Below are 23,534 nucleotides of genomic sequence, written 5' to 3' on the forward strand. Positions count from 1 at the left end.
GCCGTTTTTGCAACATATTTAGACGACATTCAGATCGATAGCGAGAAGTTTTCTTCTTTCTCTTTGATTTATGTTTTTTTGTAATGTTAATGTACGAGCGGATTCTTTAGCGCGTCAAGCGCGTGTGTCTCTGCATCATCATGTTTTGTTTGTAGACAATTTTCTCCCTAATTGGCTCGTCCGAACTGATTTTTTTGTTAAAAAAAAAAAAAAAAAAAAAGTAAAACACACAAATATATAAAGAAATCAAAATTTCACCTAATCATTTTTTTCAGATTTCATATGCTTTTTTTTTTCTATTTAAGATGCACAAAATCTAACATTTAATTTTAAGTATTTTAAAGTAGAATCATAATTAAACATGATATCATATTATATTAAAAACTGGGATTTTATTTATATATAAATATCTATATTGGTCAACCTTTTGTTTTTAAGAAAAGTTTTTAAATGACATCTTCACTTATTTTTTTTCTTTTTTTTTTTTTTCACTTTGTGTATTTTGATTGATATTGTATGGAAAGGGTATCAATTATGTTACATTGGAATTTTGTTCCAACTACTAAAATCCATAATTGGCATTTGGTATTTGGTACAAGGAGTAGGTAACAAAAATAATGTACCATATTTGGTCATCATCAAATGTACATCATCAATATGGTGGTCCAATATTTTAGTTTTAAGTTTTTGATCTATAAACCCAACAACCGGTAACTGAAACTATGTATCAAAATTCTTTAATTGCACAACACAAGCATTTTACTTACAATGTGAAGAAATCAATGTAAAAACAGTTCTATACACATAATCTTATAACCAAGAAGAAAAAAAAAAGAGCAGAGAACCAGACAACACAATAAGAAGCCAAAAGAAAATAAAAAACAAATTCAATCAATCGTAAGAAGAAGAAGAAGAGAGCCAAGGGTGGTTAAGTGCCTCAAGAGCTGTTGGACGTCTCAATGGATTGATCTCAAGTAGAGTCCTTACAAAATCTACGAACAATTCATCACTAACTTGTAATTGTTCTTCCAAACATGATTCTTCTGTGATTATGTATTCAATCTCATTGCTCTCCTATCACACCAAAACAACAACAACAATGCGTCACACTCAAGCAAATAAGTCTCAAGTCTTTTCGGTTATTATATCAAATATAAATTACCTCGTTTAAGTGGTAGATATCATACTCTTTGGTAAAGTATTTATGTGTCTCTTGACCTTTCTCTAGCATCTCTGTTTCTATAGGACCTAATACCGCAACAATCCTAGCCAATATCATCGCTACTGCTTCGTTTGGAAACAGAACCTGATGCACACACACACACATACACACACACATTGTTACATTTTGTGTTACTAGTTTCTTTAGTATGTAGGATAAAACATATAGATGGAAACCAGACAGTACCTCACCAGAGCAGAGCTCTGCTAAAATACACCCAAGTGACCACATATCGATCTTTTCATCATATGGAAGCCCGAGAATCACTTCAGGAGCTCTATAGGAACGTGATTGTACATACAGACACAAGTTGTCAGACCGGAAACAACTGCTTCCAAGATCTATGATTTTCACCGCGCATCTTTTGTAACTCTTTATCAGTATATTCTCAGGTTTGAGATCACAATGTATGATTCCTAATCCGTGGAGGAACACAAGTGCATCTAAACACTGACGAGTTATAACCTGAGGAAACAAAAAAACATCAATAGAAATAAACAAAAACCTATTTTTAGGCATTTTTTCAGGTCTACGAAACAACAAACCTGAAGTCTGTTTAAGTTGAAGTATGGTTCTCCTCCTGACTCTTGGTTAAATTTCTGAAACTCATACAAGTTCGCTCGGAGAAGTTCACAGACGATAAACAGATGTTCCTGTTACATATTATATCTTCAAGAATTAGAAACTTCTTGGTTGAGAGAAACTGATAATTCAGTCTTTCAAGAACTCTTACCTGGTGGTAGAAGTAATCATAGAGGCGCAAGATGTGATGTTCATCAGCAGGATCATGCTTATTGACATGTTTCAATAGCTTGATCTCATCTAAACTCTGATCGAAGAAATCTTTATCATTCTTGATAATCTTGAGGCAAACATCAACCCCGTTATGTAGATCCTGTGCTTGAACTACCTTGCTAAATGCAGCAGAACCAATGTATTCAGTAATGTAGTATCTTCCACCAATCACTGTGTTTATCACAATTGGTAGATCTTTGTTCTCTTCGAATCCAGTCCTGTAAAGAAACGATTACAAATCCATCTTTCTATTTAGGACTTACCAATGCAAATGAACGCATACCTGTTTTTCCAGTGAATGATTCTAAGATCAAATACTTCATATTCATCTTCAAACTCATGATCGACATCAACCTCTTCATCTGTTACATTTCCCTGATCACCACCATTATCTTTTGTATCACTTTCTTCACCGCTAAACTCATCAACAAGCTCATCAGTTTTATCATCTAGACCAATGAAATCTTTTGAGTCCTCGTTATCATCCTCCACATTGCTAAGAAGAAACGGCTTATCTAAGTAATCAAGACTAGCTTCAGTTTGAGACCCTTGAGATGATGACTTATCATAAACACCAACAGTGTTCTCGAATTGGTTATCTGTTATGAACTTATCCTCAGCGGTTACAGGACAGATGAAGAAATCAGATTCTCTAAATGCAGGAGACATGAACTCATCTTCATCTTCAGTCTCATTGTTGTGCAAGTAAAACTCGCTCCACTCCGGATATGTTCTAGCCGTCCCAAATTGAGACTGTCCATCAGATGATGAACCATCTCCATAAGGATTCACAAACCCTGCATTTATACAATCAAAATCTTGAGCTTCGATTTCTTGAAATCAGATCAAGAATCAAACTATCAACATCTAGCAAATACCAAGTCCAGTTCTGTTTCATTAAGATCGGAAAAGTTAGTAAAAGCTCACCGGAAGAAGAACAGAAGCCAGAAGAGGAGGAGTCCAAGCTGACAAACTCGTCGTCGTCGTCAGAAGAAGAAGAAGACTTCAAGCCATCAGCACCACCACCGGAATCTTCGCCGGCGGAATCAGAAGGACGAGAACTCGCCGTGATTCTTATCGGAGGAGGAATAGGAAACAGAAACTTCTCGAAATCGAAGGAAGCGAGTTGGTTCTTCTCGTTGATATCGTCTCTCAAAGCAGATTCCGCCTCCGTTAAACCATTCCTCCGGAGAAACTCAAGCACAGATTTCACATCAACCGCCATTGACCCAATGACCAAAACCCCAACCACACACTCACGAGAGAGTTTCAGAAGCGAGAGACACGGACTGAGAAAGAGAGAGAGAGGTAAGAGAAGAGAAGAGAAGAGAAAGATTGAAACTTGAAATCACGTGATCGTGAATCGAGTAAAAAAACTAAAACCCATTGATGATAAGCTTCTTAAAAGTCTTCGTATGGTTTCTGATAACTTAAATCTAAATCTCTGATCTTTCTTCTTCATCATCTTCGTCTTCTGCTCTGTGTTGGCTCTATAGGACCAAAATTAACAATAACGGACATGGTGCGATGTCTTGTCTTACCGGTTTCTTCAGGTTACGGGATTGATAGGTTTCAACGTTCGTGGTTTCCTTTTTTTTTTTTTCTCTAATTCTTTTTCACCTTAATGACACGTGTACCAATCGTTGATTGACATGTGTAAATGATATCACTGTTTTTTTTTTTTTTTTTGGTGTATTTTGACTTTATTATATTTTTTAATGTTGAACCGACGGAAGTTTTATAAACATTATTTTTTTGGTCTTGAATTGGGACAAAATCGAATTCAAAAGTTTAATAAAATAATCTAAAAAAGGAAGAATCTTTCAGATGATTGTTATTAATTCTACTTAAACAAATCTCTAAATCTTCCACTGTGGTTTTATTTTAATTTAATTTATAACAAAGCGAATCTATCAATTCTTCAACATCATCATCATCAACATTCATCATCACTAACCTAATCTAAATAGACTAATTTTTTCTTAAGACTTTTCAATGTTACAAAAAATTGTTGTAGTTGATTTTAGTTTAGAGAAGTGTTGTCTGGTCCATATAATGCTAGATGAGGCAAGGTAGTTAAGACTTTAAGAGTATATCATGAATTTGGGGGGAGATGATCATACTATATAACTTAATGATAAATCTCTAGCAATTCAATAGGAGATTGTGTCTTTTTTTTTTTTCCTTTACTTTTTTGCTTTTACTCCTGCCTTTTATTTTCTTCTCTCTATTAAAGTGCTTCCCCTCATACCTTTTTAAACCTATTACAACAGGAATTGAACGTTGTAGTTGTAGAGGCGAATTCAAGTAAAGCAGGATAAAGACAAAAATCAAATAAAGTTGACAGCTGAAAGGCAAACTGAAAATCCGTGGAACGTTAGAATAATGTTTTATTACGCCATTATGGACAATTGTGTGTGTGTGTTTTTTGCTTTTTGTTAACATGGAATCGTATAATCGAATTAGGAAGTTGAACAAGTAAGTACCATTTTGATTCGGACTTAGACTACAATAATATACCGTAAATAGTGATAGCCAAATGGTTTGGGGTAGGTAGGGTTGCCGGATTGGAGTACTAGCAAGTTAACAAAAAGCAATTGACCAAACCAAAGGTATTATAGCCTAATGAATTAATATGCTTAAAGAGTATTCAGCCCAAACAAAATCGAATTTAACCTTAAGTTCAATAATTCATCCAAATTTTGAAGCGAAGTTGAAAGTGTTCGTTCTTGAAAAGAAAAAAAAAACAGCTCGTGCAAGTGCAACTCTCTCATATGCTGGCAATTTATTGTATTTGTAAAGATCAATCGTTTTTGGACTAATCTAACTCTTAGCTCTTAAGTTTTATGATTATTTTATAAGTAAGTAACACACTGAACCGAGTAGCCACAATCATTTCATAATTGTTTTGCTTTAAGTCGAAGTTAGTTCACAGTTCTCCTGTCCATAGCAACATAAACATGAAGATACCAATAATAATTTGATTTTAATTTTTGTGAGTCCAAGAGTATTAGTTTCTCTATTTATAAATGCTATTTTGTTTCTCTCTTCTTTTTTCTTTTTTTTTTGGTCAACATTGTTTCTTATTAGAATTTAATTTGATAAAAGCCTTATTAAAGTTAAAATATATTTTTTCTTATTTTAAAAATCTAGAGCCAACCTCTGAAAAATCAAACATTTTTAGAGAGTGGTAATAATATAAAGAAAGCTTTTAGAAACAGAGGATTTGGTACGACGTCCATGTGGTGGGTGACTAATCATGGTTTTACTAGTAGCTCTATAGTAAATAATCATCATTATTATATTTTTTTGCTATAATTGATCTGAACCCCCACCGACTACAATTATATTGTTTTCTCACCAAAGCCATTAGTGTGAGGCTGTGAGCTATATCAGCTTTTCCACGTGACCCCATTTTCAGAACTTTTTTTTTCGCCAAAGAATTTAGGGCTTTGCTAATTGAAAGTTTAATTTATTTCATTACATTCTCTATGTCCGGTGATGAGATTGTTTTTGGTTGGTGGTCTGACGTACACAGCATAAGTTCTAAACTCATTTAGGCTTGGCGAAAAATAGTGAAAAGAATAAATATAAAAGGTATTCAAAATATTGTAAAATGTTACAACATATATGCATACAAAGTAGAAAATCCAAATGTTTTCAACGATCGAACTATATAGTTTGGTGACTAACATGTTCCACTCATGAGACATGTCCATATAACACTAATGGGCTTAATTGTTGATAAAAGGTTTATGGGACAAGCCCATGATATTGCCCTTTATCTCTTTTGTAACGTATTCAATTATAAGATTGATAGAATTGAAGGAGAAGTACTACTGTATATGTAATAAGGTTGGGTAATCATATACTTTCATGTTTCCACAGTAATCATATATTCTACAAGAAAATTTCTACCTCGATTATAACCATAAAACCACTCTATTAACTTATACAACAAAAAATGTATATAGACATGCAAGTCTATCTGACCAAAATGAACTGTTTCGAGAATGAAAAAACGGAAATAAAACCACTAAATAGTCATTTATCTCATTTTTTTGTTTAACCTTATCATTTGTCATCATCATAAGCGAAGTTGTCTTTATCAAGTCACAACGGCCGGGACTCCCACTCATGGAACAAACTATTTTACGTGTCATGCAGAAAATAAACCCATCCACGATATGATATGTTATTTTGTCAAAGGTTTTGCTTTTCTAAAAGTGAAATAAAATCAAGAGATCTCCCAGACTTCTCTCGTAACTGATCCTAGTTTAGCTCTGACTTTCAAAATCAGCGCTGTGATGTTTTGTTTGGTTTACAGAATGCATATCAGCATAATCAACACAAGCCAAGTTGTCCAAAAAGATAAAGAAAAGAGGAGTTCTATAATGATCCCATGTGACAGGATGTATACGTAAGCATATTAGCGTATATATAAACATCCAGTTAATATATGTACGAATAGATATGAAATTATGTAATGATATTTAGCATTCCAACAAAACAAAAAAAGAATTATGACATGATATTGTCTAGCTATTCGTTCACATTTCGTTGTATCATGTCACAATTTCAATATAAAAGGTAAAAAATAGTAACGTACATCTATTAACTACACCTATATTGTACGTTAGTGAAAGTTAATTTCAGTGCACATATTCTTTTTTTGTTTCGTTATCTTTGTTTGATATTATGTCATTCCACTATTATGAATATGATCATGATAGGTTTTAAGATAGTATGGGGAAACCGATGTTGTACAGTACAGTTAAAATGCAAATAATATGGCTAAATATATAAACCGACGTTAAATTTTTTGCAAATGATCCCATTATGTATATAGTGTTACATATCTTAGGGTCACAGTTTACCAAATATGAAAAGGCAAACAAGAAAAAGGCGAGAGAACGAACATAAGTGTACCATATATGGGAAAAGTAAAGATGCTAAGTGGAGCTCGTGATTTGTTCTTTAGGGCTCGTGAGTATAGGGTCCCCGTGATTGTATATTAAACAGTCTTGATTCTTCTGCCCGTAGTGGGTTTGGCCTTTTTTATTGGTGTCTTGTCTCCGTCTCTCTCTCACTTTTCGAACTATAAACCAAATTAATAACAATATGCAATCGAGTAGTATACTCTAGTCTCTGACTCTCTGCTATACCAGTATAACTAGTTATATATGAAATATTAATTTCTATGATTCTTTCAGTAAAGACATCATCGGAGTTCTTGTACTGCGCTCTCAATTTTGTAACACTATTGTGTGGATTTTTTAAATTCTAAGAATATTTGACTACTCTTTCAAAAATGTTTCAAATATCATGAGTTGAGGTTTATGATTGAAGTTCTTCAATACATATATGCTGTATATGGTATATAGAGATGAAATGTTAATATTTATTGCATTATGTATTGCTGCCTTTAAAATGTTGTGATGAAAGCTATATTGGTGCATTAAAAACAAAATTTTCGTGTGTTCTGTGATTATCATGCATAAAGTTTAGTTTATTTAACTTCAGTAATTTTTAATTTTTCTTCAACTTCAGATTCATCGTCTTACCATTCATTTGATATATGAGTAAATAAGCTAGACATATAATTCCATCGATCATGTTTAGAATACTATTACACTTTTTCGAGCCCTATGAAATATTGAAATGTAGAGTACCCTTTTATTTGTTGTCTAGCTAGCTTCAACTTTTTATGTTCTTATTATTACAATAACGTCTAGCCGCCAGAAGAAAAAAAAAGAGTATATCTTATACTTATTTACTATTCCATCCGTTTCATAATATAGAATGTTTTAGAGGTTTTTGCTTGTTTCATAAGATGTTTTCAATTTTTGAGGCAATTTTTAGACTACTTTCAAAAATATTGGAAAGCAAAAAAAAAAAAAAGAGGGGTGAAGTCCCGTCGTTATACTTTAGACAAGAGACAAACATATCTTGCCCTTCGATATTTGATTCATAATGTTCCAAACTTTTTTTGAGTGATTAGTATCGTAAATAGGACATTAAAGACCCACACAAATACTAAAAGTTTCTTCAAATTCCATAATTTCATCAAAAATACAACTTACACATATAATGGCAACTTCATCATTTCTATAATCTAATATTATCTCACATTGCTCCCCACCTCCCCTAATGGATTGACCAACCCTTCAAATCCCAACTTCTCAAAATGTCGTTCTTTCCCCTCTCTATTTTTTTCGTCATGTTTTTCATCTTTTTGTTTCGTCTTTTTATAGGAGTTGCAATTATTTTGTCTATTGATTGTAATAGTAGTATTCTTGGTTCTCAATTGAAAATTTGATTAGCAAACAAATTCTAAACTGACCGTTCGTATGCGGGCTTTAACTCATCTTGGAGTCCCAAGAAAAGAGAGAGATGACACACCGGACAAACTCTTTGAATATCATGCAATATGGATATCGTCAGATGACAATCGACAGATTTGAAGATGGAATACAATAGGAATTGTTGAATCAAAGTCCATTGGCAAGATGGGTCATCCACTTACTCTTTTAGTTATTTTATTTTTGGTTTTCCACTAAATTTTCATATTGATCAAAATTTTCACCATTAATCTTTCTTTATTCGATTAGCCATGCTAGCCTTCCTTTTGTTGCACAGGGATCTCAACAAGATACGTTTGGACTTAAAAATCTGGACCATTCAGATTCCACAACATAAGTTGACTTATAGTCAACTCTAGTTCTTATTGTGTTACACTACTAGGATAGTTATATTTTTCGATATGGGCTCACCGCTCACATGCAACTTATTATTGTTCATGTAAATACATATGTTATATCAATTAACCAATAAGTGCTAATAGAAGAGAAATTTATGTTGCTGGAAAATTTATTTTGTTCTTATTCTCCTGATGTTTGGTGCATCGAATTGAATTCTGGGAAGAATTCATGGAGGCCCGACAACTTATCCACCCATTCATTCAATTAGTGACCATTTTGGTCAAATCCATCAATTTTTCTTTACTGAGTGTGCGAGACATTCGTGCGATTGTCTATGGTGTAACAACAACTAAAGTTTTTTTTTTTTTGAGCCAAATCACACTACAACAAAGTTCAAATTGAGTTTATTTTAGGATTTTTATTATAGGTTTTGAGTAAAGATAAAAAAAAAAAAAAAGAGAGTAGAATTATGAAATTCCTATTTGTACTGTTTTTTTTATAACTTTATTTTATTCGACTTGAGAACAAATCAGCTTTATTCTTCACCAATACTATTTTTATTTAATTTGGTTAAATAAGTTTTTAGTAATCAATGTCATATTCTTCTTGGTCTATGCTCGTAAGACGTCAACGAGGATATTGGTTCCCTAAAGAAGAAACCTCCACTTTTATGAATTTTTTTCCCATGTGACACATTCATTGATATGTAAAAAGCTGTTTGATGTGAATTTACATGATTGTGAAAAAAGAATTATTGTTTTACTTTAGATAACAATGGATACTCTATGGACTATGGTTCATTGCGTCAACTATGAATGGATTGGCCAAGTATAAAACTAATTTATGATTATATTTTAAATTCACACTACTTAAATTTTTCTTTTTACACTTCCATTGTTGAACTTTTTTTCTGTCTGTACTTTTTTTTTTACTTTTCTTAACTTAGTAATTTAGTAGAGATTTGAAAATACTTTGCTAAGAAACTATTTAACCTTAGCAAAAAATGGACAATAATATATAATACTTAACCAAGTGTCTAGTGCTAATTAATGAAAAACATAGACTCTGATTGGTAACGTAGCCAAAGCTGTACAGAAAAGCTGTACTCTGAAGCTATAACTTGAAGCTGTAAACTGTTACGGAATAGTTCAAAGCTGTACATGAAAATTGTACAAAAAAAAACTGAGAGTAAAGCTTTTAATAAAGTTTTTCGTTAAATTTTTGTGATTGGTAAAAATTCAATGTACCACTTGTTGTTTTTGTTTACCAATCACTACCATAATATAGATAAAGTTTCTCAAGTTCAATGATCATCTTCTGAAATGTTGCTATCTACACAATGAGCGTGAAATAGTATGGTCCACACTAGGACATCTTTACACACCAAAAAAATATAATCGCTGCCCTAATTTATTTTAGCATAGTTTCCACTTACAAATGAGTTTTGTCACCTAAAACATATATAAGTTGATATGTCAAGAAACCTCGTCAATAATCCGTCTCTCAATTTATCTTCAACATCATCCGCTAATTTAAAAGTTTATCAACCGAACATAGATATAGTCTTAAGTCCTAATTTTAATCGTTCAGCTTCTATGTTACTATATATATGTTTATTGATTATATCAAGTGAAAGTGGTGTATCCGAAACAATACCTAGATGAATTAAGTTCTATCATTTTTAGTAATTTTAAAAAATATTGTATTCCGATACATAATTTTTCCTGAACTAGAATCGTAAGGATTTATGCTTTTACCTCCAGTAACTATTTTTCCCTAATACCGTAAGAACTTTTATATGAACTTACACCATAATAAATCTTCATACAGAAATTCAACGCCAATCAAACTATCGAGTGACAAAAGTATACTACCAGAGTGAGAAAATAATGCTATTGTTATAAATGAAGTTACTTTATAAATTTGAATTATGTGCATGACTTGACTATTCACAGAAAACAAAAAGGTATCGAAAAAACAGAAGGAAAAAAAAATATTCCAATCAGTGAGGGATCTACAAAGGAAAGATTCTCATTCGCACCAATTGCTGGAGAAGAAAAAAAGTAAAACTTTTTATAATATTCTATGAATTATTTTGGTTGATGTTCCCTTACGAAAAAACCAGTATTCAGTACTAAAATGTCTGGCATATATAATCGTATAGAAGATAAGTAGTTGTCGAAATTTCATAGGGCAATGGCTTAAACAAGTGAGACATTGACACCTAAGCACATCCACATCTATGTGGGTTCACAAATGTGACGTTTGTTTTCTTTCTTATGTGAATCATGTAAATGCTATAAAGTTAATTTTGTTATACATGAGCGATTACATGTTATAACGTACCAAAACTCTTGAAAATTATGATATTCGGATGGGTTCGGTGGTGACAATTGCTTCTAAGTCCACAAATACACGTTTTGAGCTATTTAGTCCGAAGCTTATGTCCACTAAGGCACTAATTTACTCGAAGGTATATATGCTTCACAAAATTTTGCAGAATCATTTTTTTTTTTGAGAAGCATGCTCACGCAAATATCCAATATGATAGCAACAACACAAAATCATGTGGAGAATGGTGATGATGCATATGGATTTGCAAATATTTGGTAATCTCCAAAAATATTGTGGAGAATGGAGGAGGAGTAACATAATATTTTAGAAATTAATAAAGAAAAAGAAAGGGATATAGAGAAAGTGATGAAAGGTCAAGTATGTGGTGAAAAAATAGGGTTCCTTCTTCTCATTTGTCTCTGTCAAACTTTATGATGCAAAGCGACCTTTCTTTTCTTTACATTTTTCTTTAATTGTCATCGTTAGTGTCACTTTCTTTTTATTAATTTCATAAAGTCGTATGATCGTATCCATTGTTTTTTATTTTGCTCCGACAAGACCGACACTGATCTTTCTATACCTTTCGGTAATAAATGTTATAGGATTCCTTTTTCAGATAACATCATTAGTATTTGCTATTTTATTTTTGTTAACATAATACAATGATCAATTGACTTCCTAAAAGATATGGTCGAGGTTGGGGAATAAAAGATATGGTCTAGCTACACCCTCCAATCTATACCGTCGCTAACTACGTACTGATGAAGTCAGGTTTAAACTTGATGATGACATATATATATTAGGTTATATCTGTTACTTATACGGATAGAAATACTTCATTTAATTTCTACAGAACCAGCTAGTATGAAGTCCATGCACTGCGGTGATAGAATAGTGTATTTGATTTTCACCATTTTGGTCGTTGCTTATATATCGAAAACAGATAATAAGTATAGGCAAGACTAAAATCAAACAATTGATGGCTTAAAAGGAGAGTCACGAATACCGCATAGCTAGCGTGGAGATAAATAACACCGAGAGGCATTAAGTCCAAAAGAAATTAAAACTGTTGTAGCACTAGTGTATTATGGTGCTAACTATATTACAAAATAGCCACATGCATCGTAGAGATACGAGTATTTTTGTACATCATCAGTATTCGTATCAACGAGAGATATTTTCTTCAGGAGTATTTTAAAGATATTTAACATGTGGTTGTGGTTTGTAATAATTAAAAAAAAAAAAAATCGAATACTTGAAAATAATTTGACTTATATATACACGGCAGCAAAAGAAAGAATGATCTCTAAAGACAAGCAACAAAAGAATCTGAAGTAGAAGTGATCCACCCACCTGTTTCTGTTCCTATTCTTCTTGTGTTCCTGTTCGATTCCAAACTCTCACTTTCTCTGCCCCCTCGTGTGTGGGTCCCACCATCTTTTTTGTACTTCCTCAATAGGTCCCACATTTGTGTCCACTCAACCAACAACAGTGTGTGTAATCCTCCGTTAAATAAATTTATATTTTTCCCCCGTTACACAATTTTCTTGTTACATACAAATAACAACTGAAAATAGTAAAATAATTTAAGATTTTTGTTTTCTCGTTTAATATTTTCCTTTTTGTGAAAAAAACTTGTGTGAATTTTTTTAATTTATGGTCGCCGGAGATGCCAACAGCCGTGAACGTAGCGAAACAATGCTTAACGGCGGAAGCATCTTACGCGTTAGAAGAAGCTGTCAACGTCGCAAGTCGAAGAGGACACTCGCAGACGACGTCGCTTCACGCTATCTCAGCTTTACTCTCTCTACCAACCTCAGCTTTACGCGACGCATGCGCTCTTGTTCGTAACTCTGCTTACTCACCTCGTCTCCAGTTCAAAGCTCTAGATCTTTGCTTAAGCGTTTCTTTAGACCGGATCCAATCCGGTCAAAAGCTCGGATCCGATGATCCGCCACCTGTTTCTAACTCCCTCATGGCTGCGATCAAACGATCTCAAGCTCACCAGCGTCGTCTTCCTGAGAATTTTAGGATCTATCAAGAAATGTCGCAGAGTGCTCAGAATCAGAACTCGGTTTCTTGTGTTAAAGTGGAGCTTCGTCAGCTGATTCTCTCGATTTTGGATGATCCGGTTGTGAGTCGGGTTTTTGGTGAAGCGGGTTTTAGGAGCTCCGAGTTGAAGCTTTCGATCATTCGACCTGTTCCTCATCTCTTACGCTATTCATCGCAGCAGCCTCTGTTTCTCTGTAACGTAACCGGGAATAATCCTGAACCGAATCCGGTTCGATGGGGTTTTAACGAACCAAACCGAAATTTTAACGGAGATTCTGATTACCGGAGGATAAGCGCGGTTTTCGTGAGGGAAAAAGGGAGGAATCCTCTGCTTGTTGGTGTATCGGCTTACGATGTACTAACCGGTTATTTAAATTCGCTTGAGAAAAACCGAACCGACGGGATGATTCTACCGACGCAGCTTCATGGTTTAGCCACGGTTAACATCGGTTCAGAAATCTCCGATCAAATCGTTTCTAAATTCGATAAAACCTACGTCGATACTAGGTTTCACGATCTGGGGAAGCTTGCGGAGCAAGGTTCAGGGCCAGGGTTAGTCTTGAACTACGGAGATCTTAGGGTTTTCACAGACGGCGAAGAAAACGTACCGGCGGCGAATTACATCGTGAGTTGCGTTTCGGAGCTGTTACGGAGACATGGGAGAAGAGTTTGGTTGATCGGAGCGACGACGAGCGACGAAGTTTACGAGAAGATGGTGAGGAAGTATCCGAACGTGGAGAAAGATTGGGATTTGCAGTTACTCACCATCACTTCTCTAAGACCTTGTTTGCCTCACAACAAGTCCAGGTTCTTATTTTTCTCTCTCTCTCGCTTCGATCAGATTCTAAAACGCTTTGATCGCTTTTTCTATATGCCATTAAAACAAGTCTTTAGAGAAAGTTTTGTATCACCATTTGAAATTTGCGCGTTACGTCTATATAGATGATTGATAAAACCTTATTGTCTTCTACTAAAACAGCATCAATAACATTCGAAAACATGTCTGACCTAATAATAGCTTATTGTTTAAATGACTATTGATAGAAGCTTAAAGCTTAAAGCATTTTGTTTTTTTTATATCACAAAGACACAAGCACAATACTTTAACATGTGAAATATAAATGCAATAGAAAAAATAAATTCAAAGCAATGTCATTAAAATGTAGAAACAGAGAATTGATGTACAATTTGTGACTTTTAGATTCCTGTATGGCACTAACTTTAATGCGTGTTTGTTTGTGTGTGCAGTTTGATGGGATCATTTATTCCATTTGGTGGATTCTTCTCAACTCCTTCTGACATGAAACTGCCCTTCTCCGGTTTCAACAAGGACATAACCGGACCAGTGTCTTCAATATCCGATCAGACTCAATCTACCTTGCCGCCTTGGTTACAAATGACCAAAAGAACTGATTTAAACCAAAAATCTGGTACCAAGGTCGGTTTATTTTATCTTGTCCTAATTTGTTTTTCTCCCATAATCGTTGAAAGTGTTTCTTGGACTACAAGTTCGCTCGGCTGAGTGTATAATTCCATTATGTTATGTTAATTGCAATGTGTCTTTACATCTCCTCAGTGCAGACTAAAGAAGGGTTGGAATCAGTTTGTGAAAATAAGTCCACGAGCAGTGCTTCTGCATCGACCGGTTCAGCTAAATCGGTCACTACTGATCTGAATCTGAGGATATGTTCAGTCACTGCAGGATCTGGCCTCAAGAAGCATTTGGAGAGAGACTTTTCTCAGGCGCCACAATCTGTGTTCTCCTCTTGCTTGGACAATCCAAGGGACCTTACCGTAGAGAGCTTCAAGATTATTTACAGAAGATTAACGGATAGGGTTTCATGGCAAGATGAGGCTGCTAGAGTAATCAGCTGTGCATTGTCACAACCGCCTAGGACTGTCACTCGAAGAGATGTTTGGCTCAATTTGGTCGGGCCTGATACTGTAGGCATGAGAAGAATGTCGCTTGTCCTTGCTGAGATTGTGTATCAAAGCGAACACAGATTTATGGCCGTTGATCTTGGTGCCGCGGAGCATGGAATAAGTGGTTGTGATGATGATGCGATACGTTTGAGAGGAAAGACGATGGTTGATCATATCCTTGAAGTGATGTGTAGGAATCCTTTCTGTGTGGTTTTCCTTGAGAACATTGAGAAAGCGGACGAGAAGCTGCAGATAAGCTTGTCAAAGGCAATCGAAACCGGGAAGTTTATGGATTCACACGGGAGAGAAGTCGGTATTGGAAACACCATGTTTGTTATGACATCAACTTCACAAGGTTCCGTAACAACATCATCTTATTCTGAAGAGAAACTATTGAGAGCCAGAGGAAGGCAAGTGGAGATATGGATTGAAACTGTATCTACCTTACCAATTGTGAGATCGGTTTCAGGCTCAACCTCAGCGAACAAGAGGAAGCTGATGGAGAAGAAAAAAACTACGGAGACAGTAAAACGGTTGAACAGAACATCTAATGGAGTTCTTGATCTGAACCTTCCTGCTCAAGAAACCGAGATCGAGGAAAATTATCATTGTGAAGAGAACTCAAACGTTTGGTTAATGAACTTGAAGAATCACGAACGTCTCATTGAGGTTCCTTTCAAGCCTTTTGATTTTGAAGGACTAGCTGAAAAAATCAAAAAGAGCGTAAAAGAAATTTTCGACAAGTGTGTGAGATCGGATTGCTTGCTGGAGGTTGACCCTAAAATTATAGAACGATTGCTAGCGGCTGTTTATTTCTCAGACAGTAGAAAAGATATCATCAAAGAGTTGATGGAGAAAGTAATGAGTCGAGTGTTCTTGAAGCTTAAAGAAAGGTATGAAATCACTACTAGTTGTGTAGTAAAATTAGTTGGTCGAGATCTTGACATTTTTCGTGAGGATCAAATGGACTTGTTCTTTGTAAAATCTCAGTAGGTTAACAATAGCTTTATATTGAAAGTGTATCATATATAAGGTAGAGTTATTGTTCTTTTGTGTTGCTATACTATTATAATGTGTGTGTTCATGTAGTTGTGAGTGGATCTTTCTCCTTGTTTTATATGTATAAGCTTCTGTAAATGAATTAGTTATTTACATTTTTTTTTTTTTGCAGTTTTCCCTGTTTTTAACAAAATCGACTGCGTCTAGTAAATAACGTCATTATTAATGAAATATGATAACTGTTATAAATTTCTATGATTGGGTTTAATAATACTAAACTCAGGAGCAGTCTTCAAAGTTCCAAATTTTTTATGTCATAGTAAATAGTTGTACACACTCGATGACTCCGTCCACAATCTGATGCAATATGCTGACGAGTTTTGGGAAATATTTTGAGAGGCAAACACACAAAACACTATCTCACTATAAAATTGTTACAGTACTATAATAATAAGTTGACCATAGAAGCAAAGAACCAAAATTGACCAGAAGGAGCGTAGCAGAGTCTTAATTCTTCAGCATATCTATGACATCTCAACTTGCTCAGAAACATGATCATAATTCTTCGTTGAAAGAAAATTATTTACATTATTAGTATATAGAAGCTGTCTAATTGGTGTGATGATGATTTATTTGCTGATTATGATTGAAAACTATCAGCCTGTTTCAAGGTAATTATGAGTTATGATGGGTACTTATGACTTATAGACCATAGACTTAGGTTATTCAAATGCGTAACTATATGTTATTTGTATTTATGTTTATGTTTATATAACTAATGACAAGTGCAATTTCTTATAAGTTAGTGATTTAGATTTCGTAATCCGTTGGTATGTGTGGAGTAGTAGTATAAATGAGTTCACAAAATAGCAAATTTGTGATGTGTGACTGGAGTAGGGAAAATAGCAAATGAATACACTCACGGAAGATAGAAGGACAGAAGAATCAAAAGAAAAGTAAAGAATCGAACGGACTAATCCATTATTAATGTTTTGTGTGACTGAAAATTATATTTTTTAAATAAAAAAGGAGAACTATAAGGGAATATTAATTATAATATTTCTGTAAAAGTTAAAGGTTTAGTTTAAGAGATTAAAAAACAATTAAGGAAAATGGAAAAAAGTGGAAGCGGGCGGCCAAGTGAAGAAGACATTCTCTGTCGCCCACCCAAACACCTTAAGAAGATAGAAGGCGTGTCTCACTTTCTCTCTTTCTTCACGCGCATCCTCTTGTGCGTGCGTGTTTTATCTCTCGCTTTATCCTAATCACTCCATTACAATTACCTTATTAACTCAATCGCAAACCTTTAAGATAAGCTTATCTATATGATCGTTGAGATAAAGTTTGATAGTTTTCTATCTAGGTTTTGATTTCGTATTCAATCAATCATATTAAGTATGGATGCATATATTGTCTCAACACTTATACCAAACAAAGAAAAGGATTGTTTTAATAGATCATGAAATTATGTGTTTAAAAATTAAGATTGTTTGTGTTTTATAGTGATGCTTAAGAAAAAGAGTAGACTTCTAAAGTAGCCAAACGTGCTAATGAAAGCGCGTACTGAAGACACTCACACACACGGTTGTAGAATGGTTACCTGGTAAGTGCTAAGTCGGTCGATTTGATCGATGGTAGGGTCCTTTACACATCCCCAACTCCATTTACCACTATATCAACCACACATATGTATATATATTATGATCTCTCTCTTTTTTTTTTTATAAATCTTTTACAGATACAAATAGTTCATAATATCTTAGGATATGTTGGAATTTGGAAATACAAGTATTTCTTAACATCTCAGAATCTTTGCCCATACTAGTTTTTTTTTTTGGGAACAAATAAGCGTATATATTACCCATGCCTTTATATAAAAACATCATGCGCAGATGAAAAATATAAACTAATGTAGATCTGGTCAGATGTTAATATCTGCTGTCTTATGAAAATTTGAGCTATCTTCTCCAGATATATATAACTATTTGTTATAGAGTAAGTCTTTTATTTCAAATGCATGCAGACAACTTGATACGTCATAAAGAAATACATGGAATGAATAGTAACAACAACTATCTTATATTGTGGGTTTATAAATACCAAAGGATCCCCTCTGAATTGAATTTACCAGATGAGTAAGTTAGTTCCTCTTTTGAGTTTTTTTTTCTTCTTAGTAAAATTTAAAACAAAAGTTCAGTTCTTTTGTTAATAATCAAAACAAAGTAATTGATTAGGAATTTTGAAGTAGGTCCTATAACTCCTAAAAAGAACAAACAATGGTTTCGGTTATAACAAAACCAAATGGATACATTATCCTTTATATCTAGAAACTTTAACCAAAAACAAACTGATATCTAGAAACAATAAATAAATTACATCCCCCGGAATGAGACTTTTTCTTATATAAGTGAAATATACAATGAAATACATTATTGTTTATATTTCCTTCCCTTCAAAGGACGTTGCTTTTTTTATCATTATAAAAAAGACACTTTGAAAAAATCAATGAGATAGGAAGATTGATATTATTATATTACTTTATATTATGAAAAGAAGATATTATAATAATTATTTTATTTTTAAAAAAAAAGACAAAACAAAATACTAAAAGGATTGTTGTAAATAAGAGTCAACAAAACAGCGACGTCCCTTTACCTTTTTAAAAGTTTCCAGTTTTGACTTTTGACCTAAACCATTTTTCCTAAGACGAAGAAAACAAAACAAAACAAAACAAATGCAATTGAAGAAAAAGCAATTAAGAATATTTATAAAAGAGAAGAAGAAGACCAAGAGAAAGGTAGACGAAACAAAGAGCGCACCTTCCTCTCTCCTTCTTCGTAAAAAATCCAAGTTCCCCTTTTAAAAGGGAGCCTCTCATTTCTCATTTCATTCTTCTTCTAAAAAACCCAGCCAACCACTTCTCTCTCTACTTCTCCTTCTCCTCAAAACCTCCAAACTAGTTTCAATCTTTTAAATCTTTCCTCCAAAGCTTTATCTTCTTTTCTAGGTATGTCTTGATTCTTTTCTCTGTTCTGTTTTGCTAATTCAAAAAAAAAAAAAAAAAAAAAATCTTTATGGTTTTAATGGCTTTGATCTTGACCTTTTTATTGTCTTTCCCTCAATTGAATATAGAAACGGTCGTTTAATTTATATTCATTATTACTTTACTTAATTTGGGGAATGATTCTTGTGTATAAACAAGAATCTTGGAATTGAGAAACAAAAAAGAAAAAAAAATTGAAACTTTGAATCAAAAACTCATCTTTTTTCTTCTTCTTAAGCAGGAAGAGATAGATGTGTGGCGCAAAGAGCAACCTTTGCTCTTCTAAAACCCTAACTGAAGTCGAATTCATGAGGCAGAAATCTGAAGAAGCAGCTACCACCGCCGCAACCGCCATGTCTCTCCTCGAATTCGCCGCCTGCGACGATCTTTCATCGTTCAAGAGAGAGATCGAAGAGAAACCATCGATGGAGATCGACGAGGCAGGGTTATGGTACTGTAGACGGGTCGGGTCGAAGAAGATGGGTTTCGAAGAGAGAACACCTCTTATGGTTGCTGCTATGTATGGAAGCATGGAAGTGTTGAGTTACATAATCGCCACGGGAAGATCTGATGTGAACAGAGTTTGCAGTGACGAGAAAGTCACTGCTCTTCACTGTGCAGTTTCTGGCTGTTCTGTCTCTATCGTTGAGATCATCAAGATCTTGCTTGATGCTTCTGCTTCGCCTAATTGCGTTGATGCTAATGGGAATAAACCGGTTGATTTGTTGGTTAAAGCTTCCCGGTTTGTTCCTAACCAGAGTAGAAAGGCGGTTGAGGTTTTGCTTACCGGGAATCATGATGGTTCGGTTGGTTTGATGGGAGATGATGAGGAGGAGGAAGTGAAGAGTGTTGTGACTAAGTATCCAGCTGATGCGTCGCTTCCTGATATTAACGAAGGTGTTTATGGAACTGATGAGTTTAGGATGTTTAGCTTTAAGGTTAAGCCGTGTTCGAGGGCTTATTCTCATGATTGGACTGAGTGTCCTTTTGTTCATCCTGGTGAGAACGCTAGGAGGAGAGATCCGAGGAAGTATCCTTACACTTGTGTGCCCTGTCCTGAGTTTCGTAAAGGGTCTTGTCCCAAAGGAGATTCCTGTGAGTATGCGCACGGTGTTTTCGAGTCTTGGCTTCACCCGGCTCAGTATAGGACTAGGCTTTGTAAAGATGAGACGGGTTGTGCAAGGAGGGTATGTTTCTTTGCTCATAGACGTGATGAGTTGAGACCTGTTAATGCTTCCACTGGCTCTGCGATGGTTTCACCGAGGTCGTCTAACCAGTCTCCTGAGATGCCGGTTATGTCTCCTTTGGCACTTGGATCATCGCCAATGAACTCACCTATGGCTAGTGGTGGTGTTCCTTTGTCTCCAAGAAATGGTGGATTATGGCAGAACAGAGTTAATAGCCTTACACCACCACCTTTGCAGCTTAATGGCAGCAGATTGAAGTCGACTTTGAGTGCTAGAGATATGGATATAGAGATGGAACTTAGGTTTCGCGGTTTGGATAACCGGAGACTTGGTGATCTCAAGCCATCCAACCTCGAAGAGACTTTTGGATCATACGATTCATCTGCTGTGATGCAACTTCAGTCACCAAGCAGACATTCTCAAATGAACCACTATCATCCGTCTTCCCCTGTGAGGCAGCAGCCGCCACCTCACGGATTCGAATCTTCAGCAGCCATGGCAGCTGCAGTGATGAACGCAAGAACCTCAGCGTTTGCAAAACGCAGCTTGAGTTTCAAGCCAGCTCTAGTAGCTGCTTCTAATGTCTCGGATTGGGGATCACCAAAGGGGAAGCTAGAGTGGGGAATGCAAAGAGAAGAGCTGAACAAGCTGAGGAGAAGCGCCTCCTTTGGCATTCACGGGAACAACAACAACAACAACAACTGTGTGTCACGCCCTGCGAGAGACTATAGCGACGAGCCAGATGTGTCGTGGGTGAACTCACTGGTGAAAGAGAATGCACCGGAGAGAACCTTCGGGTTGAATGAGAGGGTTGGGAACACGGTGAACGGTGCAGCAGGTAGAGACACATTTAAGCTGCCGTCGTGGGCAGAGCAAATGTACATAGACCATGAGCAGCAGCAGATTGTGGCATAAGTAAAGAAGCAGGGAAGAAAGATGGGATAAGATAAAAAAAAAAACTGCTTTTGTCTTATGGGCCTCTCTCTACACAGAATCTAACAAATCTCTGGCAATAATTCTTTGATTTGTGTTTGACCCATATAGTTTGGTACTAGTATATGTTATTTTTTTCTTTGTCATTCTCTTGTCCTGTGTGGCACTATGTAATGATTAAAAGCAAAATAATTGATGCATGAGTTCAAACTTCAAAATGTTCTTTGAAGGTTCTTATTAGCTTTGTAACTTTTGTGATATATCATAAACTTAAATGTAATCTTTTGAATGAAATTGAATAGTCCAAGTGCTGCTGAGGCAAATAAGGCGGCGACCTACAGTAAAATTGGGATGCCAAAGCAACCATGTGATAATGTTGCATAAAATCTTCCGTTTCTTGGTGTTATCGATGTGTATTAATGCTAATTCACCTATCATCGCGGTTACACATGAATTTTGAGAAATTACACTGTCACTTCCATTCTATTTGTCGGTTTCCAAAGTTCATATACTCGATTCAGGAGATTTATAAAGATTTTAAAAAAAAATTTAACTCCAAGCATGCAATTCATTAGCTGAATTTTTTAAAAAAAATATTTGAATCATATATTTAAAATTCAAGACTCATTTAGACTATCTTCAATGGTTTTCTCTATTTTACCTCTAAAATACTCTAATGGGTACTTCTATTTTTTCCTCTAAAAAAGAATATTCCGTAGAGATTCTTTTTTTATTTTACTATTAATACATTTTACTTATAAAAGTTGTAAACTAACCCATTTATTTTAATATTTGTGAAACTTTCATAAAATTATGATATTATTTAAATTTTTACCATTCATAAATATTATTTAAATATCACATTTATTAAAAAAAATACATTGCATCATATTACTAAACTATTTAAATATATATTTTATTTATTTTGATCATAAATATAAAAGTGTTAAAAGTTCAATGACCACTCTATAAATAAAAAAGTTCAACTCTATTATAGAGGAAAAAATAGAGTTCTATATATAGATGAAAAAATAGAGATCTCTATTATAGAGATAGAAATAGAGATGAGTTGGTGTAGATTTTACTCTAAAATATAATTAAAAAGCAAATATGGAGGTGGGTTGTAGATGCCCTTAAACTAAATTGATAAGAGACAAGTAACTAATATTAAGCTGCTTCTACATTTATTCTTATACAATTTTTTTTTTTACACAAAAGGATCGTTTTATTAAAAGTCAATAGCAAGGAACCCATTGTGAACCGAACTGATACATCATTTTTCATACACAACCGAAAGTTAAACGAAAAGAACAAAGATTACAAAGCTGAGAAGACGTTTCTGTATAATCAAAAAATGTTGGCGCGAGTCTGTTTGAAGTAGTCTAAGCATCTTTGTGTTTGAATAATTAGACGTGCTCAGTCACAGTCAAAGACCGATTGTTACGGTCAAGTTTGTTGCACTTCTTCCACTTTCCAATGTCCGTAGTTGTAGGAGCAGAGTCTCTACGTTTTTCATCTTTCTGTTATGTATAAGGCTATTTAAAGCCTAGTAGAACTAATGAATAAACACAGTTCTCTCATCCAAGTCTGAAAGAGCATTTGATCATTACAAATTGGTATCAGAGCTCTGTTGGACTTTTGAGAACCTAAAAGAAACCGCAGTTTCTAGAGAGAGAAAACACAGAGAGAAACACAGAGAGATGAGTGATGATAAGATGAAGCTGCCACAGTTCGACGGGCACTGGGACCATTGGAGTGAAGTCATGGAGAATTTCCTCAGAGCGAAAGGATTGTGGAGCTCGATCGAGATCGGGCTCGAGGAACCGGTAAGCACGACTGTGCTAACTCGAGAGCAAAGGGAGCAGCTGGACAATGCTAAAACAAATGATCACAAAGTCAAGCATTACCTTTTTCAAACCATTGATAGGGTAACGATTGAGCAGATACGGGACAGGAGGTCCTCCAAAATCATTTGGGAGTCCATGAAGAAGAAGTTCGGAGGAAACGAACGAGTGAAGAAGTCTCTACTGCAGAAACTGAGAAGAGACTTTGAGATATTGGAGATGATGGAGTCAGAAAAGGTGGAAGAGTACTTCAAGCGTGTTCTTGCAATCACCAACCAGATGAGAAGCAATGGAGAAGACTTACCTGAATCAAAGGTGGTGGAGAAGGTCCTTCGCACTCTCAGTGAAAAGTTCATGTACATGGTCGTATCCATAGAGGAGTCTAAGGACATTGAGACCATCACGTTAGATGAACTACAAAGCTCGTTGGTGGTGCATGAGCAGAAATTCAAAAGATCAGATCAAGATGACACCCAAGCATTGAAGGTGACATATGGAAGA

The 23,534-nt window shown here is 34.9% G+C and overlaps 3 protein-coding genes and 1 long non-coding RNA gene across 5 annotated transcripts; 2 read left to right on the forward strand and 2 right to left on the reverse strand.

Annotated features, from left to right (window-relative positions):
* Positions 1–711: 711 nt before the first annotated feature.
* On the reverse strand, positions 712–4,109 carry LOC104792864 (serine/threonine-protein kinase ppk15). The gene is made up of 7 exons (XM_010519121.3): positions 2,945–4,109; positions 2,301–2,814; positions 1,956–2,235; positions 1,768–1,875; positions 1,409–1,687; positions 1,163–1,306; positions 712–1,074 (listed from the first exon to the last, which is right to left on the reverse strand). Exons 1-7 carry the CDS (start codon positions 3,240–3,242, stop codon positions 892–894), a joined length of 1,806 nt encoding a protein of 601 aa, XP_010517423.1. The 5' UTR covers positions 3,243–4,109; the 3' UTR covers positions 712–891.
* Positions 4,110–12,312: 8,203 nt separating this feature from the next.
* Positions 12,313–16,183, forward strand: LOC104792865 (protein SMAX1-LIKE 8). 2 transcript variants are annotated; one of them, XM_087454637.1, is made up of 3 exons: positions 12,313–13,911; positions 14,353–14,542; positions 14,681–16,183. In XM_087454637.1, the coding sequence occupies exons 1-3, from the start codon at positions 12,722–12,724 to the stop codon at positions 14,777–14,779; spliced, it is 1,479 nt and encodes a 492-aa protein (XP_087310763.1). In that variant the 5' UTR covers positions 12,313–12,721; the 3' UTR covers positions 14,780–16,183. The 2 variants fall into 2 exon arrangements, with proteins under 2 accessions (XP_087310763.1, XP_010517425.2); XM_010519123.3 differs by having other exon boundaries at positions 14,686–16,183.
* An 833-nt stretch (positions 16,184–17,016) lies between these two features.
* LOC147942975 (uncharacterized) lies at positions 17,017–18,336 on the reverse strand. Its single transcript, XR_015559860.1, has 3 exons — positions 18,155–18,336; positions 17,627–17,696; positions 17,017–17,287 (listed from the first exon to the last, which is right to left on the reverse strand). It is a non-coding gene; the product is annotated as an uncharacterized LOC147942975 (long non-coding RNA).
* Positions 18,337–18,616: 280 nt separating this feature from the next.
* On the forward strand, positions 18,617–21,407 carry LOC104792867 (zinc finger CCCH domain-containing protein 29). The gene is made up of 2 exons (XM_010519125.3): positions 18,617–19,033; positions 19,311–21,407. Exon 2 carries the CDS (start codon positions 19,321–19,323, stop codon positions 21,169–21,171), a length of 1,851 nt encoding a protein of 616 aa, XP_010517427.1. The 5' UTR covers positions 18,617–19,033; positions 19,311–19,320; the 3' UTR covers positions 21,172–21,407.
* Positions 21,408–23,534: the final 2,127 nt, after the last annotated feature.

Source organism: Camelina sativa, chromosome 6, assembly GCF_030686135.1.
Source record: "Camelina sativa cultivar CO46 ecotype springtype chromosome 6, ASM3068613v1".
Lineage (NCBI taxonomy): Eukaryota > Viridiplantae > Streptophyta > Magnoliopsida > Brassicales > Brassicaceae > Camelina > Camelina sativa.

Bases quoted from the DNA above. Each gene is read 5' to 3' on its own strand.
- LOC104792864 (XM_010519121.3), bottom strand. From the start codon at position 3,242: ATGGCGGTTGATGTGAAATCTGTGCTTGAGTTTCTCCGGAGGAATGGT. The intron at 2,236-2,300 runs GTATGCGTTCAT...GTTTCTTTACAG, and splicing joins ATCATTCACTGGAAAAACAG to GACTGGATTCGAAGAGAACA. The intron at 1,307-1,408 runs GTACTGTCTGGT...TGTGTGCATCAG, and splicing joins CAGAGCTCTGCTCTGGTGAG to GTTCTGTTTCCAAACGAAGC.
- LOC104792865 (XM_010519123.3), top strand. From the start codon at position 12,722: ATGCCAACAGCCGTGAACGTAGCGAAACAATGCTTAACGGCGGAAGCA. The intron at 13,912-14,352 runs GTTCTTATTTTT...TTGTGTGTGCAG, and splicing joins TTGCCTCACAACAAGTCCAG to TTTGATGGGATCATTTATTC. The intron at 14,543-14,685 runs GTCGGTTTATTT...TCCTCAGTGCAG, and splicing joins ACCAAAAATCTGGTACCAAG to ACTAAAGAAGGGTTGGAATC.
- LOC104792867 (XM_010519125.3), top strand. From the start codon at position 19,321: ATGTGTGGCGCAAAGAGCAACCTTTGCTCTTCTAAAACCCTAACTGAA.